At 33.0% G+C, this 12,177-nt stretch overlaps 1 protein-coding gene across 2 annotated transcripts; it reads left to right on the top strand.

Annotated features, from left to right (window-relative positions):
• The first annotated feature begins 5,994 nt into the window (after positions 1-5,994).
• Positions 5,995-10,886, top strand: LOC131052768 (homeobox-leucine zipper protein HAT5). Of its 2 annotated transcripts, XM_057987370.2 has the most exons (4): positions 5,995-6,825; positions 7,310-7,350; positions 9,302-9,693; positions 10,101-10,886. In XM_057987370.2, the coding sequence occupies exons 2-4, from the start codon at positions 7,329-7,331 to the stop codon at positions 10,584-10,586; spliced, it is 900 nt and encodes a 299-aa protein (XP_057843353.2). In that variant the 5' UTR covers positions 5,995-6,825; positions 7,310-7,328; the 3' UTR covers positions 10,587-10,886. The 2 variants fall into 2 exon arrangements, with proteins under 2 accessions (XP_057843353.2, XP_057843352.2); XM_057987369.2 differs by lacking the exon at positions 7,310-7,350.
• Positions 10,887-12,177: the final 1,291 nt, after the last annotated feature.

The raw sequence follows: 12,177 nt of genomic DNA, 5'->3' as shown, positions 1-12,177 counted from the left end.
AAAATTGCATTAAATTCCCCTCCAAAAAAAATATTTTGATTTGCTAGGGATGATGTAAATCTTTCCAACTCCACCCAAAGTTCTCTTTTCCTTATACAAGCATTCAGGCCATATATATTGATCAAAATGAAGTTTAAATTGGAGCAAAGGCTCTTGACCAAACAACTTACCTAGTTAACACCCTCATCTAGTTTCACCATATCCACAATATGAGGATTCCATAGTATAGCTAGGCTCCCAGAGGCCCCTAAGCCTAAACAACAACACCATTCCAAATTTCAACTATCCTTTTAAACATGTCAACAACAACAGTCAATTTTGTTTCTTGAAGTAAGAAAATGGATGTTTGACATAATTTTAGTTTGTGCTTGACCAAGCATTGTTTGTTAGGGGAATTGAGACCCATAACATTTCATGTTATGATCCTCATGGCCCTCGAGGAAGGGGGACACCCTTCCCTGATCTTAGCATCCATGAGATTTTAGTTTGGCCCTTGGCGTCTCCATCCAAAGCTTGCAATTCCTTGAGGGGTCTTCTACCCCAAGACCTCTTTTGCCCATAATCTAGTGTAATCTTTTTTATTGGAGTTTGACACAAACCTAGTTTACCATCTTCCTCTTCCTTTTTACCATCTGTATCTAGGTCTTCTATGTCACCAAAGAGAAGATTTTGTTTGTTTTCCATCATATCTTCATCATCCATGCTATCCACCAAAAATCCCTTCATTGGTGGATGATGTAGATCTAGGGTGATATCTAGTACTTCCACAAAATCCTTGTTTGTTGTCACATTATCCATCACCTCACACACTTCCTCCATTATTAGCTCCTCTAATTGTTTCATACCATTTATCTCCAAATCTTGCGTAGTTTGGATTGGTGTCCTACCACTTTCCTCTCGCTCCAGTGTCTTTTTCAAAATTTCCACTTCAATGTCCATCTCAGTTTGGACTGGTGTTATTACAATGTCCTTGGTCTGCAAGCCCTTCATTTTGTTTCCCCTTTGAGATTTGTCAACTTCCTCTTATCTCATGGTTCCCACCTCATCCTCCTCTTGAGGCATGGTGTTGTCCTCATTGTTTTTCATATGGCACATTTCCTCTACCTCCCTTGTGTCTACCTTATGAGAACAATCCACCTTGTGCCCCTTATCATGTGTCGGCTCTAGCTTTCTCTTCTTGTTGGAGCATTGTCCCTTTCCATCCAAGATTGTGTTGCCCTCACATGTCCTCCCAACATTGTAATGGTTTCCAACCACAGTTTGTTCTTCCTCTAGTGAGGCAGTAAACACTTGATGCTTATTATTTCTTGATGAGGCAGGGTTAGGGTTTTCTTCCCTACTCTCTGATCTTTTGAGAAATTACGCTCTAGATGTTTGCACATGAGGCATCTTCCTCCATTATGCTCCTTGTCAATCTTGGTATTTTGAATCCATTTCCCATTTTCTCATAAAATTTATATATTATCCACATTTACACCATTTGTGAACATCTCCACAAGCACTCAAGTTTTGCAATCCATTCTTCCATTAATAAAATCTTCATCAACACCCATGAATGTGCTTAGGGCATCACCCATCGCGACCAAGGCTTCAAGATTCCAGTTTTCGACAGGAAATTCCTCTAATGTATTCCAAATTGGTTTTCTCTTAAATTTATGATTCATTAGATTGAAATTTGATGCCCATTCAATAATAAGAAATGCATGCACATCGAAGAAAGAAGGTTCCCCTTAATATTTCTTCTTTTAAACTTGAGTCAATGCATTCAATGAAGAAAAAAACATGGGATAGGGGTTTCACACTTACCCAATTTTTGAACTACTTCAATCACTAGTCTCTGATATTATCCATTTGATCCCCTGTCCCACACCATTTTACAAAAAAATCTCTATCTTTAAAACACTCCATGATCGGTGATATGATCATTGATGAAGTCACCATCGCTTTGCTCTTTCTCTTCAATTTGAAATCCTAGTTTGTTCCCTTCTTGGGGACCTCCTTATACTAAAACTACCCATTCCCATTCTGCCTTGGTTTTGAGGGTATGTGTTGCTTTGCCAACTATGGCTCAATTCCTAATTCACCATGGGTCTCCTTCCATTTAGAGGGATTGGATTTACCCCTGTGACGAAGGTGGGAGTATCTGAGGATATATTTCCCCATCTGTGTATATTTGGTCTTCACTGCTCTACTACCTACACATTTTGGTTTCACACATTCTTCCTCTTCTTTGTGAGAGAATTCCTAGCCTTTTGGTGAAAATTCACCTCTCAATGCCACATTTTTTTTTGCATGAGTGCATGTCAAAACCCAAATCTTATTATCCCCTAAGTTAGATTTTTATATATGTTGAGCTTAATTATCAAAACTAATGTTTTAAAATTGAATTTGTATTGATGAGACCATGATGAGCATGCACTATACATTTGTGCTTGCTTTGAATTGCACCACATCTATAGTTTAGTTCTTGGACATGTTGTCTCTATGTGGATCTATTATTTTCCTTCTTGCCTTCATTTTGTACTTGTATATAACACAAGGGCCATGTTGAAAAGAACTTTGGGAATTTGTGATGGTCAAATGGATTTGCTAATGAATAATAATCAAAGGAGCACCAAGCAAGCAATGTAAGTACTTATAATGTTAGTGTAAAAATATAATTTAGTAATGTAGATGTTCTATAATAATTCTTTAAGTACTTTTGATGTGATATTTTATATAATTTGATGAGTATTAATGAGCTAGGAATATCTTGAAGTACAAGATCTTACATGTTCAACTTGACGTGTTTTGGTGCATACAATAATAATTGAAATCTAAAAGGATAAGCTTTTGAAGTGTAGAATTTAAAGTTTGAAATAAGAAGACAAGATGATGAGACAATTCAATTCAATTCAAAGATAAAAACAAAACAACACCTACATTCCAATCCAAAAAATAGAAGATACTAAGAAATTCAAACCCATCCTATCTAAACAAAAACAAAACAATTTAAAATGTTGGATACAAAGTTAAGTCAATATTATATACCAAACACAATAAATTAAACAAAACAAAAAATACTTTAATTCCTTACAATTATATAGCAACCAAAGGAGAACAATCAATGCACATGTTCTATTTTCATAATATGTAATCTTTAACCTTTGAGGGAGTGAAACACAACTTAGTATTATGAATATTATAACATAAGATTATAAATTACACAAAAACACATTTTTTTCATGTTATATTCTTTGTGATCCATTTTACTCATCTCTATTTGAATGAAACATGGATTTATATCACATTTATGTTGTGTTCAAAGTTGATTGTATTTATGCTTTATTTTCACATTTATGTTGTATTTGAAAATATAATAATAATTTATGATCATTTAAACATTTTAAAAAGTAAAATTTTCAAATAATAAAATTGTAATAATCAATTACTTATAAAACACATTAAATTATTTTTATTTTATTCATAATAATTTAATCTAAAATATTTTTATTAAATTAAATACATATTTTAATCATATTAAATTTATATAAAAATAAAACTTACAATATTTATATGATCCATTATTTTCATCATATATATATATAAACTAAAATAAATAAATAATAAGTCAACTTCCATCAATATTCTAATAATACTTGTTTTTAATCTCCAACGCGTTTTCTTCTAGTGTTGGTAATACATGCAATCTCTATGGTATATCCCTAATTCATCTTTTTAGACTTTTGAGAAGGGATTGGATAATAGAGTAGTAAAATATTTGATAGGATTTGGTTCTTTTTACTTTGAAAGGAATAAAATATCACTTTTTGAAAGAAAAGGGAGAATAAAATTCCTTTGGAGGGTAAATAATGAAATAGCATTAATACTTAAAATTCAATATAAATATTAAAGTTGAGAATAATGAATAATTAAACATTTAGAAATTTTAATAAAAATATTTAATTAAATAATGTGATAGATGTTGGATGATGATTCTTTATTATTATATATATTATTGGTTTTTAGATGAATGTTTTCAAATTAGTTAATGGTTTATTGGTTGATTTGAATTATTTATGTGATTGCACATTAAATCTTGGAAGTTTAGATTTGATTTGACACGCAAATCTAATATGTGCTAATATTTATATTTTCACTTTTAGCTCACCTCAATATTCTCTAATTATTCCCACATGCAAAAAAATGGTTCTCCTGCTTTTTTTATTTGTACATGGTAGGGATAATTATTGTGTCAAACAATGTAAGGATTTCCATTCAAATGATCAAGGACGATGCTTTCAAACATTTAAGATGTTCTAGATGTTTATATGTATACAACTACTTTGATAAATATTATTGATGTGTGAATAGTAAGTGATAGTTCTAGAATACAAAACATCTATAAATGTGTCGATGATTTAAAATGAAGTAGGGCTCGTCCTTTACATACAACATTTGGGGTCAAACATAACACTTTCACATCTCGAGTCGATACACAACAATCATAAAGAGAGGTAAAGTCAACCCCATATAAAATATTGATTTTTAAAAATAAAGGGATTTGTTTCATAATGCAAAAATTATCAAAGATCACTTTTACAATAGCAAATATGATTTGGGGTAAGAAAGGGTAAAACTAGATATCACAATCCCAACTAAAAATGCATCATTCATATATTTATCTTTACATAAAGCTTATAGGTTCAAAAGATAGAAAAACTAAATCTAAAGTACAATTTTATTAGTGTACTTTAAACCTATGATATTGCTATGAATTCATCTCTCACAAGAATAAATGATCCACTTAGCACTCATGCATCTAAATGATGTTCACAAGAGAAAATTTGAGTTTTTTGGATAGGACACCCATTGTATTATTACTCCAACTTAATACACACAACACTATCATTAGTATAAAATGAACAACACAAATTAGATCTATGTATTTCTCAATTTGAGATACCAAATTCATTGGATTTATTTATCTTTAAGTTTAAAAAGCTTAAAAAACTAATATATGAACAAATTACACTATCACTTCCTTCTCTCAGGTGGAGAATATCTTGAGAACATCCTTTAATATGACAACCTTAATGGATAGGTCTAATATAAATACAAACATTAATGTCTCTTTCTATTTCCTCCACCTTGAAAAGATCCAATAGCCACCTGTCTTAATTTTGCATATCCTAAGCTCCTAGACAGAATGTCAAATTTCGATGATATAATTTTTTTTGGGTTTCTTTGTATGTGATTTAAGAGCTTAAATCTATTGTTTTAACTTCTTGGTAGTTACAAGGAATGAATGGGGGTTTGTTATGTGCTCAAAGGTCAAAAAATGGTCATTTAGAAGTGACATCTCCTAACTATTCATAGATGTCCCAATGACTGTGCCCTACAACTGCCAAAATAATTTGCACAATTGATCTAATACATATTCCTCTAATAAATATTTTTACAAATACCTATGCACAAATGCCTAAAATGTTAACTCCTCTAATTAAATATTTCAATCTTAACTAGTGCATGTACAAGTGGACGACTATAAGTACATTTGAAATATGTTAGCGGGCTTTTAGTTATCATGTATTGGATTAGTTGTACAAAATTTTGAGGTGGTTTTAATGTACGAATATTGGGGCATCTTTAAGTAGGTATCAAACAACACTTTTAAATGACCACTTTTTGACTTTTGTGTACATAACGAATCCCACAACGTTCGTCTTAAATACCCAAATAGCTATAAGCAATTAAGTTGCATATAAAGACATTAAAAAAATATCATTGAAATTCGATGTACCATTTGGAAACTTTAAGTACTCGAAATTAACTATAACAAATACTGGTACCCTTCCCTTATATGAATATATCTATAATTATTTTGAAAAAAAATATTTGAAATTTAGAAGATAATATCACGAGATAAAAATTCAACCTAACCTATTGACCATGTCAGCCTCATCCTCATCCTCGTCCTCGTAACTCTGGCAAACATTGCTCAAATTCTATAGTTGAAATAAGAATAATCATCGTCCTGTAACAAGTCGAGAAAACCTGTTATTACGACAATCTTGTGCAAAGCTGTGAAAGAGTCCAAGGCAAGTTTTTCACTCACAATGCAAAGCTGTGGAAGAGTCCAAGGCAAGTTACATACACAATGTCATCCTCTTCAACTTGCCCGAGAAATGCCCTTTTCATCCCCTAGGAAAAACAAGAACATGACAGAAAACCCCACAATTAAATAGATCCGAAGCATTGATTGGGTCAATGTAGAGTGATGGGGCCATGAGGAAAGAGATGAGGGCATCCATGCATATGGGTATCACTGCCATCATCATGTGAGGATTCCCTCAAAGCCAGATGCCGCCCGCCCCCCTACACACCACCTCAAAAGGCCCCCCTACTCCTCTTCTTTCTTCTCTGGATAGAACAGTCTTTCTAGTTTTCAGAGCTTTCAGAGTTCAAATCCTGGAGATTTTTTTTCTGGCTGAAGTTTGGCACTGAAAAAAATCTCAAACAAGTCTCCCTTAATTGGGTAAAAGAGGGCTCTGAATGATGGAACTGGTGGTCTGCTGGTTGGTGTTTAGGATGAGAGCTCTGTGGAGCACCAGTTTTTTCCGTCACAAAATGTTTTTATAATAGTTCTTCACCTTGTTATCTTTGCTGGTGTTGGGTTTGGGCAAAATTTATGTTACTGTGTGAAATAGTATTTGGGTAAGGAGATGATCATGTCTGGGGGGAGAATGTATGGTGGATCCAATGTGATTGTCATGGGGAATGACCAGAGGATCCCTTGCTCTTCGGATGCTTTGGAAGCTCTGCTTGCTTCTCCTGTTTTCAATGGTGAGTCTTACCTTACCCAACTTTAATATGTTACATAGACTTTTATTACATCAATCTTTTCTGTGCAGTCCTACATCAAATAGCTTTTTCATTTTCTTTTTCTTTCTGCAATTTTGTATCATTTAATTGGTGTTTTTTTTTTCGTAATTCACCTCTAAAAATTGGGTATGCCATTTTTTGTGGTGTTTATCATATATTGAAGATCAACTGTTTAAGGAGGTGTTGGTATTGGATTTTTATAAACTTTAGATTGTTTTGGTACCAGTGAATTGCGGAGGTCATGTTTATAGATTTTCTAGTTTTTCTAGAGTTATGTAATAGTTGATTGGTGGAATGCAACATTCAATTCTGAAAAATTGATATGCCTTGCTTAAAGCTTTGAATCCTATCTAAAAGATCAAGCTATTGAAGGGGTATTTAAAAATTTGGTAGTACTTATAAAAAAAAATCTAAACTTCAGATCTTGTTATGGGGTGTATTGCAGAGGCCATATCTATGGTTTTATGGTCTTTCTGAAGATGAGTGGTGAGTTTTTTCTTTAATTGTTAAAAAGTAGGGGTACCATGATTTGTGTTTTTAATCATATCTAAAATATCAGATATTTAGGGATGTTGAAAAGAAAATTGGTACTATTTGTCCCCTAGATTTCATATTGTTCTTATTATGAGTGCACTACAGCGGTCATGTTTATGTTGATGCTAATTTGTCTGAAGTCCTGAAAAAATGGACGTCATGTTTTGCGACTTCAATCCTATATATCTAATTTAGGAGGTGTTAAAAGAACACAGGTATTACTTTTCTTTTCCAAAAATCAGATCTTGTAGTAATTGTACTAGAGAGCTAATTTTTATAGTTTCTGTAGTCTTGGTAAAGATGTGCGTGAGTTGAGTGGTAAATTTTGTTATTCAATTCTAAAATATAGACATGCCTTGTTTTGTGTTTATAATCATATCTGATAAAAAGGGATATTTAGGGAGGCTTTGAATAGAACATTGATAGTAATTTTTGTAAACTTCAGATTGTTTTTGTTACGAGTGTGTGACACAGGTTATATTTTAATTTTTTCTGTTCTTTTCCAAGTGCTGTATCAGCTGAGTGGTGAAGTTTGTATTCAATTCTCAAAAATAAGCATGCCATAATTTGTGCCCTTGATCATATCTGAAAAATCAGGTATTTAGGGAGGTATTAAACAAGGTATTGATACTGGTTTTCCTTGGAAAATTTCACGTTCTTTTTGTTGTCTCTGTATTACACTGTACAGAGGTCATGTTCTTTGAATTTTTATTTATAACAGATTTTTGGTTGGATGTTTCATAAGTTTTTGAAAATCAAGATGTTCCTTTGGGTAACATATTCCATTTATTTCTGAACTTAAAAGTAGCTGTTGATTTTTAGTGCAGTGGAGAGTTCTTGTTTATAGTTCTTCTATTTGTACTTGCAATTGTCTATAGTTATACCATCCCATTTCTTTTAGGTGGGTCTTCCTTAGTTTAGAAGACTCAAAATTCAGTCCTCAGCTGACATATTTCAATATTATTGTTTTTGCTGGTGTGGGTTTAACGCTTCAATTGAAAAAGTTTATAGAAAATTGCAAGATTTGGGTATAAAAAGAAATTGAATTCCGTATAGTTTCAGTGATATTACTTGTTGCTGGCCATGTTTATGTTGGTGTCCAATTCCAAATCCCTTACCAACTGTTCTAGAATAGCACGTCCAAGTTTAGATTAGGTTGAATTGGAAAACAATAACAGTCAACTCTTTGCTAAGTTATTGTTGAGTTTTATTATTTTATTAAATTATCAATAATACAAAATATTATTAAGTTATTAACTATCATAGAATTAGTCTTGGGGTCTGAGTTGGTTTGAAAATTGAATAGACATTTATTCAACTCCTTGTCTGGATCTTGCTCAAGTTTTCCAGAAAGTTTTGCAGAGAGCCGAAATCATGTCATATTCTTCAGGTCACCAGGTTGTTACCAAGTTCAAGTCATGTACAAAAAAACTTTTTTATTTTTTTGATTTTGAGCTGGTGAGGCTTGGGGCCAATTGTTATACCACTCTTATTACATCAAAGCACTTGAGAATGAATACTACCTTCACAATTACATACCCAATCTTATGTTTCAGGGGACCATGAATATGTAAAGATGCCCGGCCTTAATTTATTTTGGGTTGTTAATGCCATTTTGGTAGGATGGGTCTCTATTGGTATTTCTAATTTCTCTTGTCCATGACTACGGTTTCAGGTTTTGTACTATTTATTTTATAAGGCTTTGGTTGTGAGTATATGAAATTCAAGCCCTCTTGGATTTGTGCCATGTTGAGAATTTTGCCAGTGACATTTTGGATCAAGGTTTCTTAGGCATGAGTATTGCAGAAGCTATCTTTCAAATTTGTAGGTGTTATATTGTGAAATAAGGCACTAGATATTGCCATTGCTGCCAGTTAATTTGATTCTGTTGGTACCTTTGTAGGTTCAAGGTCTGTGGCTAATTTGGGTGAAGTCATAGGTAATGTGTCAAAGAGGCCATTTTACACTACCCTGGAGCAAGAGGAAACTGGAGATGAGGAGTTAGAGGATTGCTTCCATCCACCAGAAAAGAAGAGAAGGTTGACTGCTGAGCAAGTTCAGTTTCTGGAACGAAGCTTTGAGGTTGAAAACAAATTGGAACCTGAGCGCAAGATACAGCTAGCCAGGGATTTGGGTCTGCAGCCTAGGCAGGTTGCAGTTTGGTTTCAAAATCGCCGGGCAAGGTGGAAAACGAAACAGTTGGAAAGGGATTATGATATTCTTAAGTCACACTATGAAACTCTGAGAGTGGATTATGATAACCTTCTCAAAGAAAAAGAGAAGTTAAGAGCTGAGGTGTGTTTAACTTCCTACCTAAATACAAGCACTAAATAGGATGATATTTTTAATTTAATTTAACTTCATAAAGTTTCAAATCAGGCTTTGATTGTGAGATCTATTAATTTTGCATAAGAATTACTAAGAGATTTATAAACCTATCGGTTTTATCCAGTACAGGAAGATATAAAATATTTCTATCTTTTCCTTGTTAAAAAATCCATCATCTAATTAGTCTTTTGAAAAGACTATTCTTGAAAGAGTAGATCATAATCAAAGTCTAAATTGTACATGTGTCAATTGCTATCTTTAATAACATAATAACAGCTTGCAGAATCTGGATAGCTTTCTATCTTTTATGTTATTGTTGTTTTCTATCTTTATTTTTTTATCCATTTTCTAATGCATTTTTGCTATTGCATCAGGTTATTTTGTTGACTGACAAGATGCATTCTAAAGACCAAGACTTGAAAATTCAGACAAAGGATTTGGAATCTGCCGAGAAGAAAGGCTCTTCTCAACTTGCCTTCCATTCTGAATTTTTTGAGAAATCTGAGATAGGTGCTTCTGTTAAGGATCCCACTCCTGTTTGCAAACACGAAGATATTTTGAGCTCTGGGACAGATAGCAGTGGGGTCCTAGATGAAGACAGTCCTCAGCACATTGATTGTGGGCATTCTTCCTTTGAAGACCATGTGAATTCTTCCCATATTTTTGAAGCAGATCAATCAGACCTCTCACCGGCAGAGGAAGACGATGATGATGAAGGTGTGAGTAAGAAACTGCTTCCTCAGACATTTCATCTCCCCAAAGCAGGAGGAAACCTATACTCAGATGCATCAGCAGTTTCCTGCAATGATATGTTTCCAAGTGAATTTCAAGTGAACATTCCCTTGTGGGAGTGGGCTTAATTGCTTTAATGTTTATGCTCATTTTGTGTGATCTCCAGTATTCAGAATAAGAGAAAAATGATGTAAAACCACTCTTGAACAATATAGGAGATTGGTCTATGCAAGGTTTAGTACACCTTGCAGTTGTAAGTTACTAGAAGATTTTGTCATTTTAAAGAGTGGCCTCAAAACTTTCTATGCAACATAATGTATAGCTATTCGTGTTGGTTTTCAAATGTCGTCTATCCTTAAAGCAAGAGCATTTAAAACCTCACAAAGTAAGAGGAGTATGAGTGAATGCAATCCTGTTTTGTCTGTTAATTATCTATTAACTGTGCTATTGTGTTCTATACTAAGATCTCTTATTTTGCTCGTTGCTTGTTTGTTAGATTTAGAATCCATGGTATGCTTCTTAGATCAGTCTTATATTTATTGCCTTATTAACTGCACTATTGTATTTAACTAAGATCTCTTGTTTTGCTTATTGCTTTTTGTTAGATTTAGAATCTATGCTATCCTTTTTAGCCCAGTTTTATAACAACAAGCATTGACTCAGTTCTCTAGTTGCCATGGTGATTTAAACTTGAGCAGGAATTGACATTTTAGGCAAATTAGTACAGTGATGACACGAGAAGATGTAAAATTTTTATCTTCATTTTAGTTGGTTAAAAATTTGTAATGTTAGAAGATATTAGCCTAATGGCAAATTTGGGTTTGAAAGCACCGTCTTTTTTTTATCAAATGACCTGGATTATATTAAACACAAACTTCATGTAACTCTGCTGCTGTTCAACTAATCAGATGATTGCAGCCATAGTCTGTAAGATTCTTTTGTTACTGTCAATATGAAATAGAAGAAGTACAACTCCTAATATGAGCAAATGCATGTGCCTGATTTAAGTTGTGTATACATTCTTATCTCAAGCATGACCTCAAGATTTTTTTTGGGATTCGGTGAGATAAGATTTAATAATAACTAGCTATGTGAACTGTGAGTCGGGAACATTGTATGTCAGTTGTGTTCAAGTAGTAATACAATACTAATACTTTAGGAAATGGATACAAATATTTTATTGCCCATATTTTAGGTATTGGATACAAATTTCTCTCTTGCCAATTTGAAGGTGGCATTTTGCGTCATTTTTTAGTATTTTTTAATATTAATATTTTGTGTTCAAGTAGTAATACAATACTAATACTTTAGGAAATGGATACAAATATTTTATTGTCCATATTTTAGGTATTGGATACAAATTTCTCTCTTACCAATTTGAAGGTGGCATTTTGCGTCATTTTTAGTAATTTTTAATTTTAATATTTAATATTTAATATTTAATATGGCTTTCTCTAGCCAATATCTAATACCAAATATTCTGGAAGTCAACTGAGTAAATATATTAGTTTAGCTAGTTGTAGCTGCTTATCATATTTATTACTTTCATTCACGGAAATCAAGGGAACTCTCTGGAATTATCATTTTGTTTATAAATGCTAGGATATCATTGACATTCAAATTATATGAATAATAGCAGGATACACATGCATGATATCGCATGCCCATACATACAGTCTTGGTTTGTATAAAGTGGGGAAAATTTATAGAGTATGAGGG

The sequence above is a fragment of the Cryptomeria japonica genome, chromosome 6 (assembly GCF_030272615.1).
Source record: "Cryptomeria japonica chromosome 6, Sugi_1.0, whole genome shotgun sequence".
In the NCBI taxonomy this organism is placed as follows: Eukaryota; Viridiplantae; Streptophyta; class Pinopsida; order Cupressales; family Cupressaceae; genus Cryptomeria; species Cryptomeria japonica.
Note: the sequence above shows the minus strand (reverse complement) of the source record. Positions and strands in the feature narration are given on the sequence as shown.

Bases quoted from the DNA above. Each gene is read 5' to 3' on its own strand.
- LOC131052768 (XM_057987369.2), top strand. From the start codon at position 6,705: ATGATCATGTCTGGGGGGAGAATGTATGGTGGATCCAATGTGATTGTC. The intron at 6,826-9,301 runs GTGAGTCTTACC...GTACCTTTGTAG, and splicing joins TGCTTCTCCTGTTTTCAATG to GTTCAAGGTCTGTGGCTAAT. The intron at 9,694-10,100 runs GTGTGTTTAACT...CTATTGCATCAG, and splicing joins AAGAGAAGTTAAGAGCTGAG to GTTATTTTGTTGACTGACAA.